The sequence below is a fragment of the Amblyomma americanum genome, chromosome 2 (genome assembly GCF_052857255.1).
Source record: "Amblyomma americanum isolate KBUSLIRL-KWMA chromosome 2, ASM5285725v1, whole genome shotgun sequence".
Classification (NCBI taxonomy): Eukaryota; Metazoa; Arthropoda; class Arachnida; order Ixodida; family Ixodidae; genus Amblyomma; species Amblyomma americanum.
In genome coordinates this window covers 214,443,416-214,460,456 of record NC_135498.1, presented here as the reverse complement: position 1 = coordinate 214,460,456, position 17,041 = coordinate 214,443,416, and the positions used below count along the sequence as shown (strand labels likewise).

The window sequence follows — 17,041 nt, the reverse complement described above, 5'->3', positions numbered from 1 at the left end:
TCTCACCTTTCTGTCCAATCTCGCACTTTGCTTTGCGCCATTGCTTTTTTGTGTACAAATAATATTGCAGTAAAAGCTTGTTAATTTGAACTCGAAGGGTATTGGAAAATTGTTCGAATTTATCGAATGGGCGCTAGAATGAACGGTCATTGCGCCCCGCCGCACGGGCAGAACTTGAAGCAGTCACATCTAGACTCGTTATTGCAAGCTAGGCGCTACTACATGCTTGTGGTGGGTGATTCTGAGGATGAAATTAATGCTGTCCTACTGGTGAATGAAATAAATTGATCGGCCAGTTATGCGCCAGAAAGCACTGGAATGCATTCACATAAGCAGCATGCTTTATTGCTGGAATATATGACGCTATTTGTGCTCCAAAACATGTTTATTTATGGGAAAGAGTTGTGAAAATTAAATGTAATCAGTGAAGTGCATTTGCTTGCATTTCTTCTGCCAAGACTCCATCAGCATCATCTGCAGCTTGCCCAAAGCTCCTGCACAACGTCCGAGTTCACATTGACAGAGAAGTGGCATGCTGCAACATCGAGCGCAGATGCTACTTCACGTGCACTTGGCAGTGGCATCGGCTCGTCGCTACCGTCGGACTCGTCACTGTCGGCTGCTCTCAGCGCACGTGAGCCCTGCGGCGTCTGCTGACAGCATGCAGCCTTAATTATATCAACCTCACTCAAGGGCTCCAGCGTCTCCACGCTGCTGCAGCAGCAAAAAGCATGACTACGGCTGCCGAACCGCGTTGCGTTCACCGCGTGATTGTGACCCAGCAACCACGGCTCAAGGAAAACCTTGAATGGTTTGCGCTGAACCATCAGTGGACAAGTGCTCCGGCAGTGAAAACCTGCTACGGCATGCACTGGAGCGCGAGCTGTGCAAGCCTTGTGCACTCGGATTTTTTTCTTTTCCATTGTTTTACATCTCTAGAAAATTTGAAGCATGTTGTACTAGCTATGGGTCAACTTCTTCTACGAGGAGCGCTGTCAGCCAGGTGCTCCTAGTTCGAATTAACCGTAGCGGATGCCGACTTGTTTGAATTATTGGAAGCTTTCCCTCATTTAAATACAATGGGCGGTGCCGGGACTTGGGCGTCAATTTGAATTAACCGTAAGTTTGAATTAACCGAGTTCGAATTAACGAGCTTTTACTGTATTACATGCAGTACGATGGAGCATTTGCATAAGAGGCAGATGGTGAGATGTTTTTTTAATTAGCGGGTGATCGCAACGTTTGTGATGACTCGCTGCAGTCGACATCATCCGCCACGTATAGTGAACAAGGGAGCCTTAGTGCTCCCGAAACGTCTTTTCATCTTTTGACTTTGGCCAGTGACCAGCAATCTGCATCAGTATAGTGACTGCTTTTGAGGGCGCCGTCGGCCTGTGCCTTCGCCTGCCAGCCAGTCTATGATAGTCGCTCTGCCACTACCGCCTGCCTAGAGTGAACGCCAGTTGTTGAGTCCAAATAAGTCCAATATATCATGCAACTCTTTTGTTCTGTAATTGGTGGACAACTGCAGTCACTTTTCGGCTAGAACGGCGACAGCCTTCTGAATCACGCATAAGCTTAAAGGTTGTCTCGAGCGGAAGTCTGAATAACCTCAAGTACTTGTTGACGACTCTGTGACAGTTGACTTGCGCTACTGTACGCAATGCAAAGTAAAGGGCGGTGTCAAATTTATCACTTTTGGAAATATGAAATTTCATATCCACTTCATGAGATGTGCCCCTTCGAATAAATGCACAGTATGCAGTACAGCTGGCGCAATCCCAAGCCTCTGTCAAACCACGCAAGAAACACCAGCACACGGCCGCAGCAGACGAATGTTTCTGCACTGTGCCACTCGATTTGGCTGCTGAACTCGGAGCACTAGTGTTAGGCAGCACTCATGCCGGAAGAACTGGCGTTGCACTAGCACGGCACTTTTGTGAGCTAGTGCAGAAAGTGCAGCCAAATCGACCTTAGGAAGGATTCAATCCATGCCAGCAAGGAAACCAGCGCAAAGGACGGGGACACAGAACAGGAACCTAGGACAACGCTGGACTCTCGACTGCATTTATTTCAGAAACTATCACATTTATACCCTCCAGTATCAAACCACGCTTGCGCACACATGACAGATTTACAAGAAAAGGTAGATTGCAGCATCACAGACAACCATTAGGACCGCGATCATTGTGCAACACGTTACGTTAACGAGTTAAAAAATCTAACTTCTTTATATCGAATAGACTAACCGTCGTGTCACTTACACATCAAACTGCTTGTTTAACGATATGTTATGCCGCTAGAATTTCGCGCTGACTCTTAGTTTTATCGCATCCAAAAATTGTAGTCTTCTTCAAGAGCGGAGTGCATTTGCGCTTCCTGCAATGTTTAGGCAAGTTTGCCCCATCATCTGTGGAAAGCGACCATTCATGTTCTCTGAGCCGGGTGTTAAGACAGCGGCCACTCTACCCAATGTACATATTCCCGCAGGATAAAGGTATGCAGTACACTATCTGTGTGGCACAGGTGACGTATTTGAATTCATGGTTGATTGTGCACTGTGAAATTTTACTTATCGTCAATTCTTCTGCACAAATTGGCCAGTTGTCGTGGGGCTGAGAAGACATCGACACCGTGCCTACTTGCGACCTTCTTTATGTTGTGTGAAAGTGCGTGCAAGTAAGGCATAACTTCACACTTTCTTTTGTCCTTCCTTTCTTCCATCACCTTAGGTTTGGCTTTCATTTTTTTTAGAAGCTTTTCAGAAACACCTTTGATAGCATGCGTAGGAAAGCCTGCTTGTATTAGTCTTTGCTCTTGCTGCAGAAAGCTTTCTTGTACAGTATGGAGGTAGCTTTTCTTTAGTGCGTACTGAGGCATAAGGTTGCGATAGCCATTTTGGTAAGTTTGGAGTGGCAGGAGCTGCAAGGAAGTAAGACTTTCCTGGTCGGTGGGGCGTAGGTCCAGCAAAGGTGTCTATTGCAATTAAAAGTTAAAACGAGGTCTAAAAATCTAATGCGATTGTTGTCTGGGAATTCATGGGTAAACATCAGTGAGCTAGAGCACGAAATAAAACAATCTAAAACACAAGCCGCCACATCCTGCAGATTGTCATTAGGTAAAACTTTCAAAAGTACTAAAAAATCGTCAACATAACGGAACACCTTTGCCACATGGTTCATGTCCAATTGTTCTTTCAGTAAGGTGTCACATTTAGACAGGTAGATGTGGGTAAAGATTGGCGCCACACAACATCCAATACAAATTCCTTTCTTCTGGATGTACACTCCACCATTAAAGTCAATCATTGTAGAGGACAGGTAGGCCGTTAAATGTTCTAAAAAACCTTCAACTGAGCAACCACTGCGGTCCTGGAACTGAACCGTGCCGGATTCTTCTATTAAGTCGCGCACTGCCTGCAGCATCTGGTCATGGGGCACTGAGTAGTACAGCTCCTGGATGTCTATGGATGTCTCGTTAAACAAGCAGATCGATGTGTAAGTGACACGACGGTTAGTCTATTCGATAAAGAAATTAGATTTTTGAACTCCTTAACGTAACGTGTTGCACAATGATTGCGGTCCTGATGGTTGTCTGTGATGCTGCAATCTACCTTTTCTTGTAAATCTGTCGTGTGCGCAATCGTGGTTTGATACTGAAGGGTGTAGATGTGATTGTTTCTGAAATAAATGCAGTCGATAGTCCAGCGTCGTCCTGTGTTCCTATTCTGTGTGTTCGTCCTATGTTCTGGTTTTCTTTCTGCAATCATGTACCGACTCTCGCCCAGCTCTCCACTCTACTGAATCAATCCGTGATAGGGTTCAGTTTTCCTTGCCAAGTAGAAAAGACTGATAGACCACTGCTTGTCTGATTGTGGTGCTGTCGCAGGCAAGCGTGGAGCAACTACCTGGACTCGATTGGCCTCCAGGCAGCCTTCTTCTCTGCCCTGCTGGAGAGCAAGAGAGGAGGAGAGGTGAGTGGCCTTGGTTGCCCATCAACCCCACAGGGGAACTGTTGGGCCTGTGCATTCTTGAAATGATTTCTAAGCAGATATTCCAAATAGTTCTATGGCACTGCATGAAAAGGAAGTGTGATTGAGGCTTTGTTGCACTTTTTGAAGCCTTTTGCCAAATATCTGCGGGGTCTGGAAGCTCAGTTGAGCCGCAGGCATTACGTGCTGATCCCACCTTAGGTCTCTTCGATTTGGCTGACTTGCACTCTCAGAATTGAAAGTGCTCAGCTGTAGTGCAGCAATATGGCAGGTCGGAGAAAATTTTACCGTAGTTTAAATTTTACCATAGTTTAAATGGAATGATGATTCTTGAAAGGAGGAGGTGGGTAACTTCATGGCATCACAATTGCAAACCTAAGTGGTCAAGTCTAGAGACGTTTTCCTGGGGCTGGCATCATGTTATTCTAGATTTTCTGGCCACTGATGTTGGCAGCATGCAGCTGGCTGTAATTTGGTGGCAACGCCGAGGCTAGGAGACGACCAGGCCTGCACTCGACTATTTGTTTTAGAAGCAGCCAGAGCCAAGCTATACCTGAACCGCCCAAACTGACGGAAGTACCGCAGCCAAATCAGAGACCTCGTGATTCCTAGAGCTCAGTGTGTATGAAAATTTATACATATACAGATCAGTGTCACTAACAGAAATTGAAACTGTGCACCTTACACTTGGCTCACTCCTGCTGGTGGCTTCCTTTCCGGATGAACCGTTGACAGCACAAGAGCGTGTGTCTTGGCAGTTCAGTTTACTGTTTAGCCAGCCAGGTCACAGATAAGTGGAAGGCACGTTAGCAGTGATCACTTGCCTCAACTGCTAGTCCTATCAGCAATTGCGTCATTATTTGGCTGCTGCTTTTGGCATAGTGTTCCTTCCAGAGGGAACTGATCCATCACAGGAACGCCGAGTGAGTGGGCTTTCCTACTTAGCTGGGCTAGTGTTGAGCCGTAAATGTGGATTCTGCCTCTGAATCTGCACATTCTGCATCTGCACATCTCTGACTCCACTGTTGTGCCAATTTCGCCATACCAAATAAGCTGTGCCATTCATGGTGAAAGGTAGCGCGAAAAGAACAAGGACCAAAGGAAGAAGCAAGACACGACATGCTCGTGTCTTGCTTCTTCCTTTGGTCCTTGTTCTTTTCGTGCTACCTTTCACCATGAGTCAAGTTTAACTCGCCCAAATTTCCACCTTACTGTGCCATCCTAATAAAAATAAAAATTGTGCCTAACTGCTCCAAACTCGCTTCGGTCAAATTGGATGGCAGCTTGTGCCAACTATCCAGGTAGACATAACCAGCAGGTGTCCCATTTCTTAACGTTCAGGTCTGTTTAACGAGCATGATGGTCCTTGCTAAGATGCGTACTGCCTCGGCGGTTGCCGTCAACAGCTACACTCCAAAGAACACACACCGCGTTTCACTGTGCAAACGACACGTGCACCGCCCATGCCGGGGCTTTTTTATTCTCGCATGATCGTGGCGTTGCCTCTTGGTGGCTTCACATGAACGACTGAATGAAAACGAAACTAGCATATGAAAACAACATTGCGACAGTCCTCCCCCATTAGTTTGTTCAAGGAGAGCATTATGGCGAGTAGCGCTGCACTGCTTTGCGGCTTCTAGCGTTTCTTCGCAACTGAGGCGTGCTGCACACTGACTTAGGAACAAGCCCAGCTTTCCACTCTTCTGACTTAGGAAAGTTCATAGCAGTCTCTTCTGTGCCACTAGTCTCGCTCAAGGATGGCTCAGAGCCTGCAGAAACAGCAAGGTCGGTGTCACGCACAGTTGCTGGATGGCTGCAAGTGTTTTCTGTCACAGGAGGCCCAGTGGTTGGCTCGGAGAGTTCTTGGGATTGAGGGCGCAGGTGGTCACCGTGCCTATGCCAGTCAGTACTGTCACTGAGAGAGACTGTAGCTGATGACTGACCTGTGGTGCTGACCTGTGCTGGAAGTCCTTCCCCTTGCGGGACAGCGAGAACTACATGGCTCAGGAGTGGATCATTTTTTATAGCTTGTGCCACAGTGGCAGGTCACTACAGATGCTTGTTCAAGCATGAGCATTTCACCAGGTGTAGACGGATCGATGTTGTTCCCTGGCAACAGCAACCTACTGAGGGCATCTGCATGAGCCATGTCCAGACCAGGCTTGTACACAAGCTTGCAATTGCGTGCAGAAAGTTTCAGTGACTACCTGACTAGTCGTGGTGATGCTTGCGCTGGAACTGGTTTGTCATCACTCAGTAATCGCAGTAATGGCTTATGATCCGTATAAGCAGTGAAAGAAATGCCCCACAAGAACTGATGGAATTTTTCAGCACCAAATACGAAGGCTAGTGCCTCTTTGTCATGTTGGCTGTAGTTTTGCTCTGCACGAGGCAAACATCTGGAGGCAAAAGCAATGGGCAGTTCTCGACCATCAGATTCTCGGTGTGCCAAAACTGCGCCAATCCCATACGGAGAGCCATCAGAGCTGAGACACAGTGGCTTCCCTGGGTAGAACGCTATTAACTGCGCTTCGCTGCACTGAATGTGTTTCGTTGTCCTTTTTCCCACACCCGTTTCTTCTCGTTCATGAGAAGCAAATGCAGAGGACGGAGGCGTCCAGAAAGGATTGGTAGAAAACGCCTCTAGAAGTTGACAAGTCCCAAAAAACATTGTAGTTCCTTGACATGACGGGGTGCAGGTGCATGAAGGATGGCAGATACCTCGCTCAAACTTGGAGGCAGCCCTTGTTTGCTTATGATGTGTCCGAGGTATTCAACTTGTTCGACAAAAAAATTGCACTTGGTGAACCTCAACTTAAGCCCCACATCACGGAGTTGGGACAGGACATCCTTGAGGTTGCGGAGGTGTCCTAAACCAACTTTTTATGAGAGACCTTGTCAAAGGCTTTTGTGAATTCCATGAAAATGGCATCTGTTTGATTTCCGTTATTGATGGAGTTTGCAAAGTCGTGTACAGTCTGGACTAATTGGGTGCATGTGGAATAAACTCTTCTGAATCCGTGGTGAAAATTGGTAAGAAACTGATGCTTCTCGTGCAAGTCAGAAATGTGTGCATACATTATGTGTTCCATTGTTTTTCAAGTGGTGGATGTGAGTGAAATAGGGCGATAGTTACAAATAAACTGTTTTTTTTTTTCGTTTTTACGAATGGGTTCACCTCTGGCCGTCCTCCAGTCATTTGGAATCTGCCCATCAGTTAAAGACCTGGAAAATATGTACAGGCATTCAGCTACCCATTCCGCACATCTATGTAGGAATGTGCTGGGTATGTGTTCACGCCCGGGTGACTTTTTTACATCCAGTTCCAGGAGTATCTTCAGTATGCCTTGCTCACTGATGACAAGGTCTGGTATTGGAAGTAAACATGTTTCAAAAGCAGGTGAATTGTCATAATCTTTAGTACAAACAGATTTAAAGCAATCATTAAATGCGGTTGCGATCTCGTTTTCGTCATGGGTTAGAGTACCATTGATTTCAAATTCGAGAGAGTCCCTGGATGCTGCAGAAAACATGCGCCAAAATCTTTCAAGTGAGGTCACGATATATTCAGGTAAACAGTGACCAAAATAATGTGCTTTATTTTTTATTTTTTATAAGTTTATTTACATAATACTGCAGACCTCATGTGGTCCAAACAGGAAGGGCAGATAACAAGGCATATTTACAAGCGCCATAAAGTTAGTACATAGACAAAAAGTTTGACACATGACACAAATGAGCGATACATGTCAAAGGAAATACATTGCACATCAATTTGCACATCAAAATTCATTGCTAAGAGTCCTTTCAAAACTCTCACTTGAGACAATCTCTTCAGGCAGTGCATTCCACTCATTTATTGTGTGCGGAAAGTATGAGTATTTAAACGAGTTTGTTTTCACGAAATATGGTGTTAGGGCATGGGTATGTTGGTGGAAGGTGTAACATAAGGGGAAGAAGAAATTGCAAACTTTCTCTGGATGAGTGAATCAAGAAATATTAGTCGAGCAATTTTCCATCTTATATGAAGAGGTTTAATTTCATTGTCAGCCATTAAAGCAGATGGGGAATTAGTTCTCTTGAATTTATTGTAAATGAATCGTACAGCCCTCCTTTGTATGTTTTCTATTTTTGCTATATCTTTTTTTGGTGTACGGGTCCCACACAATAGCCGCATATTCAAGTTTGGGCCGAATAAGAGAGTTATAGGCTAATAGCTTAACGTGACTGGGTGCTCCTTTGAGCTTGTGTTTCAAAAGTCCAAATTTTTTTAACGCAGAGGAACAGATGTAATTAACATGGTTGCCCCAGTTAAGCTGTGAATTTATTAAAACATTTAAATATTTGCTTACATTCACAGCGCAAAGACAAACACGGACTTGAGGGGAGACACCACAAAGCGCCGACTTCAACAACGTTTATTGCTGCGCGCAGCGACTACATATAGCATACAGCGGGCATGCGCAGCAACGAAAAGGAAAGTCATGTGAGACTGGTAGCAGCGCCAACCCGCAAAGGAAACACATCATCACAGGTGCAAGGAAGACAACATAAAGCCAAAACCTAAAAGTCAGGACGCAAACAAGAACAAAAACCATGATACCCTAGTTGGAAATTCCTAAGACCAGACGTTCTTTATCACCTAACAACACCGAAGGGGTGCTGACACAATAATCTCTTTTTTCTGCAATCTCACCAGCCTCTGCTATCTCCCTGGCAGTTTTGCTGACATACTTATGAAGAACTGTTGTTTTTCCCAAAAAAGGACCACGTTCCTTACACTGTTGGCAATCACGGCAGTGTATGCCTAGATGACGGGATGCCCCGATGACACTATTGCTGTGTTCCATGAGCCTCTCGTTTAGACATCTGCCAGTTTGGCCAACGTAGGCTCGGCCGCAGGGCAAAGGTATAGAGTACACTACGTTTTTTGCGCACTCTACAAAAGGTTGCCTGTGCCTAACAGTGCAGGAATCGCTGCCAGTAATGGTGGAATTTACCCTCTTGCACAGTTTCGACAGCTTCTCTGGTGCGGAAAACACCACATGCACACCTGCTCTTTTCCCTATTTTTTTGAGCTGGTGGGCGATGGTGTGCATGTACGGTAGTACCGCCACATTTTTCTTCCAATTTGTGTCAGTCCCAACGGTGTCCGGCACTACTTCCCTGCTTTCTTTGAGCATGTTCTCGGCAACCGATAACAAGAGTGAACACGGGTAGCCAGAGCCGCTCAACCGGGTCACCTGGCTGGAAAACGCATAATCCAGTCGATGCTCGCATGATTTCGTAAGAGCACTGCAAAAGCAAGATTTTACAATTGCCTGTCTGACTAGTTTTGAGTGGGCTGACCAAAAGGAAGGACAGGTTTGTTTCCTCGCGGTTCATAAGCCCAACACACATGGTCAGCAGAAAAATAAATGCCCAGATCAAGAAATCTGATGAATTCGTTCACAGCCTCTTCATGCGTCAGGATTAGTGGATGAAAGCATTCGGAAAACATATCAAAGATACTGAACATGCTAGCCTGATTGGACATATCCTGTGAGTTGGTAAAAACGAGATAATCATCAACATATCTGAAAATGCCCGCAACACTGGAACCTTCACTTCTGCGTTTAAACTCTCGGTCCCGCTCCGCTAGAAAAATTTCGCTCAAAACAGGAGCAACGCAGGAGCAACGCAGGAGCCAATGCATATTCCGTTTTTTTGAGTGACGATGTTACCTTCCCAAACAGCGAATGTAGTCTTGAGGTACGTTGTAAGCAATTCCAGAAAGTTATTTACGGACAGACTACAACTGTTCTGAAATGGAATCACTCTGTGTCTGTCAATGCAGTTCCTGACACTGATCAACAGGTTGTCCTGAGGAATAGAATAATAAAGGTCTTTAATGTCAACTGAGAAAGCCGACAGGTTCGCCTTGGGCCTGTCCTTAAGAAATCGGATCACCTCGTCAGAGTTCTTCACCTTAAAAGGGTCGTCAATCGTAAGAACATTTAAGTTTTGCTGCAGAAACCTTGCAAGCGACTTCTGCCATGTCCCATTCTCAGAAATAATTACCCGCAGTGGGCAGTCCACTTTATGAGTTTTTGCAGCGAAGAAAAGTTCCAAGCCGAGCTTTTCCGCCTTGTCTATGGACTTAACAAGCTTATCCAAATTCATGGAGCTGCATAATTTTTTTGCCGCACTCTTTACACGCTCCAGACGTACCTCATTTCTTCTATCGAACACCGAGAACACCGCTTCTTCTGCTTTTGCTTTATACGTGTCCTCTGACAGCACCACAAAGCCTCCTTCCTTGTCGCCGGTTAGAAGCGCTTAAGAATTATCCCGCAAATAAGACACAGTTCTCTGGATGGGCAATCTACGACACTGGGCTTTACAACGATAGACAACGTCCACACCCTCCGAAAGGCATCTCCCACTCTCCGAGCCAGGAGCAAGACTTGACACTTGCCTCACCATGGCCAAACGTTCGGCGGCTGTCTTCTTTGGCTCCACGGCGAACTTGGGTCCGCAGCTGAGCACCTGTCGCACATAAGACGGTAGTTGGACATCACCGACGATGTGGACAGTGTTTCCGTGGTGAGGTGTCCTAGGCGGAAGCACCCGGCGAAGCGCAGGAAGCTCTTGCTGCCACAGAAATTCCGTTGCCCTATCAACTTCGAGGGAAAGTTTCCGCCAACGGAAAGCAGCGCTCGCAGGACTGCCGCCTGAGCCAGCCCATAGCCGAAGATGGTCTTTGAGAAGACGGGCTTGTCGCTGCCATTCCGAGCGCAAGAGTTTGCACATCCTAACGCTATGGCTATTCGGCGGTTCCAAGACTCCGAACGGAGCCACAAGATCGGGAGGGGTTATCCTGTGGTGGATGCAGAAACCGAGTGACCTGGCCTTGCACGAGGCCACTGCTACCAAAGATACAATGCGACATTGGTCGCTGAGAGAGACAGAGCCCTGAGAAAAAATGAACTTGCTTAAAATCAGTTGCTGGGCGAGTTGGTACTTACGTCAGGTCTTAGGAATTTCCAACTAGGGTATCATGGTTTTTGTTCTTGTTTGCGTCCTGACTTTTAGGTTTTGGCTTTATGTTGTCTTCCTTGTACCTGTGATGATGTGTTTCCTTTGCGGGTTGCTGCTGCTACCAGTCTCACATGACTTTCCTTTTCGTTGCTGCGCATGCCCGCTGTATGCTATATGTAGTCGCTGCGCGCAGCAATAAACGTTGTTGAAGTCGGCGCTTTGTGGTGTCTCCCCTCAAGTCCGTGTTTGTCTTTGCGCTGTGAATGTAAGCATGAAGTACCAATTCGCCCAGCAACTGATTTTAAGCAGGATCTAAATATTTGTATTTTTCGACTTCCGAAATAGTAGTGCCACAAGCAGAGTAACTAAAGTGGATAGAATGTTTCTTGTCATGCGCAAAAGCACTGTCTTATCAGAATTGAAGACCATTCTTGATCTGTCACTTCAGGCCACAATTTCGCGGAAAGCATTATTCAGTAACATTTGGTCAGCCACAGAACTTATTCGGGTGTACAGCATGCAGTCGTCGGCAAATAAACCAATTTTAACATTTCTATCAATAGAACGCACAATGTCATTTACACAAACCAAAAATAACAGCGGACCTCGTGCACTTCCTTAAGGAACGCCAGATGTCTCTGGAAGTAACGTGGAAGAAATGCCAAAAATATCTACAAACTGAGTTCGATTTCATAGGTAGGAAGCAATCCAGTTTACCAAGGTCATGGGCACGCCTATTAGTTTGAGTTTTTTAAGAAGTTTATTATGGGAACTTTATCGAACGCTTTGCTGAAGTATAAAAAAATTATGACCAGTTGTCCTGATTTATCTAGTACGGAACTAAAGTTATGGATAGCAGTAACCAACTGCGTGACAGTTGAAAAACCTTTCCTGAAGCCGTATTGGAATGGAGACAGGAATCTTTTAGAGTTTAATAATTCAAGTATGTGGTTAGCGATAATGTGTTTGATTAGTTTACAACAGGTACTCGTCAAAGAAATTGGACGGTAATTACTTAAACACGCGCGGTCCCCCTTTTTATGCCCAGGCACAACTCTGGCTGTTAGCCGGTCGGGGGGCAAGGAAAAAGACGATAAGGATAAACAGAAAATTTTTGTTAAGAAATGAGCATAACGGTGTAAGAAGGTGTTTGGTTGTCATCTGGACCATGCGAAGTTTTGGTATCTAACCGGGGTAGGGATTCAACAACATCTTCGTAGGATACAGTGATTGATTGTTCTGGCGGAAAGTCAAAAACATATTCATTGGCACTTTCTTCAGAAAATACAGAATGAAAGTAGGTATTGATATGCGTAGCAATTGATTGAGGACACATAATCACGTTGTTATGCACAGTGATTTGATTTATTTGCTTGTGTGAAGTTCGAAGGTGATCCCAAAATTTATAGGGATCATTGCCTATAAATTGTGGAAGACTCTCTGTAATGTTTTTTTGCTGATTTAATGTTAGAAGAACATGAGGATCCATAGCGCACAGAATTGAGGGGACACAACACGAGCGCTAATGTTGTGTCCCCTCAATTGTGTGCGCTATGGATCCTCATGTTGACTACCCACTAGCCCTCACCCTTCTATGTTAGAAGAAAGCTCTTCTGCTAAAATAGTTAAGTGACTAGGACTGGTGTTCTTAGTTTTTTTTTCAGCCATTTAAGCCTTCGTTTTAGGTGAATAATGTGCTGATTTATCCTGGGATTTGCTTTCTTTAAGCGCTTCTTATCAGGTATGAAGCTATTGATACAATATTTACGTGTTGCTTGAACATGTTTCATAACTGTGCGACACTGATTCCCTCAAAGCTTTCATAAGCCAATTCCAAGTAATCAACGATGGATTCATCCAGTGCTTTTGAATAATCTTTTACGTTCTTAAGCTTTGATTTTTCTATACTAACTTGTGATCAGATATCCCGTCATAAACAGACACTGTGTAATCACAAAAAGAGCATCTTATGAATACTAAATCTAAGATTGACTCAGTAGAACCATTTATTCTAGTTGGTTCGCTGACTATTTGCTGAAGGTCGTGGGACAACATTATATCATAGATCGTGTCAGCATTTTCAGAACATCCAAGGTTTTCGTTAGACCAGTTGATGGTTGGCAGGTTAAAATCTGCTGCAAGTATCAAATTTTTATTTCTTTTGTTGAACAAAAAATCCTGTCGCGCCTAAATACAGTGTATGGTGGAGGAAAGATGCAATCATTAGGGATATCTCAGTGAAGCCAAGTGTCGGTTATAACAACTATATCTGGATTGTGAGTAAACAGAGCGATCTCAAGGGCAGTTGACTTGTTCACTATGCTTTGGGCATTTATGTTTAAGACAACAAGGTCACGAAGAGCTGGGTTATCTAAGGTGGTCTGTCAATCTGAGTTACTAGAAAAGAGAGGAAAGGCTAATCCGCTGTTCAATGGAATCGTTCCAAGCGTACATGCTGTTGCCGATTTTGACCTTTTCATAAGCCTTCTTTTGATCCTTCCTTTCGGTTCTTGTGCTACTTGACTTTTCAGCTGTAATGACAAAGTTGAAATCTTTTCTTGCAGGCACCCAGTGTGTTTAACTGCTTGCTTATTTTTTAACCTTTTTAAATTCCTGCAGATTTGTAATGAAGCACAAGAAATCCAAGGATTCTCTCGCTCTCTCATCTTAACAATAACTGGCACAAAACGCCTAATACATATCGTAATAAGATCATTGAAAGATGTGCATATGTCATGCAACTTGCACACGAGCTCGAAAAATTGTCGAAGTGGTAAGATAACATGTCAACTATAGAAGTGTCGTCTGCATGTTTGGAAAAGATAAACTCGTTGAATTTCTGTTAACATTTGCACCAGCTAATGTTAGAAATACGGCTTGGTGATCAGAAATTTCTGTTACATTTCACACTTTGACTGGTTCCTGATAGATCCATTCACAAAGAAAAGATTAATATTGAGCTGCAGCTATCATTTATTCTGGTGTACTCTGTAACAAGTTGAGGTAGGTTAAAAGAAAATGCTATGTCTAACAGAATAACGGTGATTTTGTCGGTATAATTATTAGGAGACATTGTTGACCAGTCACTATTAGGAAGATTAAAGTTGCCTCCTAGGATCACCTTATCGCCAGATTTTATATATGTATTCATCAAATAATTTAAAACGGTGAGTGAAGAACCAGGAGGTCTATATAATACACCAACTACATACCGAATCGCACCACAACAAGCTTTACAAAAAATGCATTTAACATCTGGTACATCTGACGACACACCGCGCTCGTGTGTGTCGTTTCTTCGTGTGTCCATGTTTCATCGCGCTGTTCCTTCGTTTAAAAACATCTGGCATGCTTAGTATGCGAAGTGATTTTTTGTATTTAATACATACACTACCACCCCTGCCGCAGTGCGATCTTTTCGAACCAGCGGTTTTGATAACCAGTGGGCACAAATTCCCTGTCAAAAATTCTATAATGCAGCCACGTTTCAGTTAGCACTGCGAGCTCTGTAACCTTGTTTATAACACTTCTGCAGTTAGTATTCAGAATTTTCAATGATTTAGGTTCAAGTTTTTTATGTCATTTATTTTTCTTTGGTGTCAGTACCATACGTTCTCCTCCCTCACTATCCCAGGAAAACACAACCCCGTCTCTGATCAGTTTGTCAAAGATCGGCTTTACTTTAGCGCCTAAGTTGGCTTTTTCTTCAGCTGCGCAGTCCCACAAAAATTTACGCACTTCAAGAATTCGCTTTGAGAATTCTTCTGACAAAGAGCACGGCGAGCCTTTTAGCTTGTGGGCTACGCCTAATATGGATGTCTTTTCCCTTTCATCCAGAAATCTGACTATAGCTGGTCATGATTTGTTCTTTGATTTGCGCCCTAGTCTGTGAAATCGTTCTATATTCTGTGAAGAAGATGATGACCCAGACAAAGCAGATGACTCGTGAAAACGAAGAAGATGGCCCTGCGCGTCAGCCGCATTGCTATCGCCACGTGTGTCTGTGCCCGACCTGGTTGCCCTCGGATTGTTCTCGCCGCTGCTCCCCTCCTCCCAGCTCTTTTAAATAGACCCGCGCCTTACATTTGGTGGAGGAGCCCGGTAACAGCCCTGGAATTGCGCAACCGTACTCTCCCGCCACCTGCGATGCCTCGCGACGTTCAACATCAAGCCGTGCAAGTGGGCCCAGCTGTTACCTGCGCCGGCTTCCTTCGCCAACTGGACCCGGCCATCTTCAGTGGGACCGATGAGCAGGATGTTGAAGATTGGCTCACTTCTTACGAGAGGGTGAGCCTTTACAACAAATGGGACGATGCCACCAAACTAAATAACGTAATTTTTTATCTCACCGGCGTGGCTAACCTGTGGTATCGGAACCACGAGGTGGACATTCGCACCTGGTCTGCTTTCAAGACAACCTTCTCCGAAGTGTTTGGTCGTCCTGCTGTTCGGAAACTTCGCGCCGAACAGCGCTTGCGTGAACGGTCTCAGCAGGTCGGCGAAAGCTTTACCAGTTACATCAAAGACGTCATTGACCTATGCAAGCATGTCAACCTCAACATGTCAGAAGCTGACAAGATTAAACACATTTTGAAGGGTGTTGACGACGACGCCTTTCAGATGCTGGTAGCGCGCGACTTGCGCACCGTTGCTGAAGTCGTCACCCTCTGCCAAAGCTTCGAGGAGCTGCGGAAGCAGAGGCTCCTGACTCGACAGCACCCTCGACAGGTTGAGTCGCTTGCTGGACTGACACCAGCACCTGACACCTCATCGCTGCTGCAACAAATCAAAGACTTTGTTCGGGAAGAAGTGGCGCGTCAGCTTTCTCTTCTGCCGAACCCGACAGGGCAAGTTCCAGATTTGGCTCCGGCCTTTTGACACGCCATCCAAGAGCAGGTTGCCGAGGCTCTTCCGCCCGCCCATCCGCCGCCACCTGTCGCCGCTCCGCTGACATACGTGGACGTTGTCGCCCAGACGCCACCCCCTATGGCCGCTCCGCTGACGTACGCGGACGTCGTCGCCAGACCTCGACCGCCTACCTTTGCTTTGCCTCCAACACCTGCGCGAGCGGTGGCTCCTTCTCTTCGGCCGGCTCCGCGACTCAGCAATCCCTGGCGCACCATCGACAACCGGCCTATCTGCTACAATTGCGGCTTGCCTGGTCATGTGGCCCGGCTTTGCCGCCGCCGTCTCCCAGTCTACGCGCCACCTCCTCCAGCTCCCGCGTACTGGCCTTCCACGAGTCAGTACTCCGGATCTGCTGAGCCGCCGTCTAGTCGTCCCTTTTCTCCTGACTGTTCAGCCCTTTCTAGACGCCGTTCACCTTCACCGAGGCGCCGCTCCGTTTCTCCTATGCGACGTCGCCCCAATCTCCATCCGGAGGAAAACTAGGTGCCGCAGTTCCTGAGGCGAGAACTGCGTCCCCGTCGAACTTTCCAAGGCCTCACATATCCCCTGCTAATCTGATCGAAATTTCTGTCGAGGGCATTACTGTCTTGGCCCTTGTGGACACCGGTGCTGCGATTTCTGTTATGGATGAAAAGTTTTGTAGTTCGTTGAAGAAGGTAAAGACGCCGATTGCTGGACTGTCGCGGCGTACGGCCAGCGCTGAGCACATCAAGCCGTCTGCAGCGTGTACCGCTCGAGTTGTGATTCAGGACTCCCTCTACACGATAGAATTCGTGTTGCCTTCCTGTTTCCATCCTGTTATTCTGGGCTGGGATTTCCTTTCCGTCCATGAAGCTATCATCGACTGTGCTCGAGCGGAAGTCGGGTTCTCTTCTCTGCCCAATCCTTTTCTGGACCCTACTCCTCCTGTTGCCTATGTTAATATGTTAAAGCCCTTGCTGCCGAAGACATCGACATTTCCCCGTGCTCTTCCGTTCTTGTACACTTGTCTTGCGACTCTATCAGTGACGACACTGTCCTCTTTACTCCAGGCCATACTTTTCTGCACCGCAAGTGTCTCCCTCTGCCATACGCCGTACTGACTGTGTCCGCTGGCCTTTCGATACTTTTGGTTTCTAACCC

At 45.9% G+C, this 17,041-nt stretch overlaps 1 protein-coding gene across 6 annotated transcripts in view; it reads left to right on the top strand.

Moving 5' to 3' along the window:
- Ns3 (nucleostemin 3) overlaps positions 1-17,041 on the top strand; it is a 249,272-nt gene that overhangs the window by 102,997 nt on the left and 129,234 nt on the right. For all 6 annotated transcript variants that reach the window (XM_077655667.1, XM_077655668.1, XM_077655672.1 and 3 more), the window contains one exon: positions 3,889-3,973. In XM_077655667.1, coding sequence (XP_077511793.1) covers positions 3,889-3,973 — 85 coding nt within the window. The remainder of the gene's footprint in view (positions 1-3,888; positions 3,974-17,041) is intronic.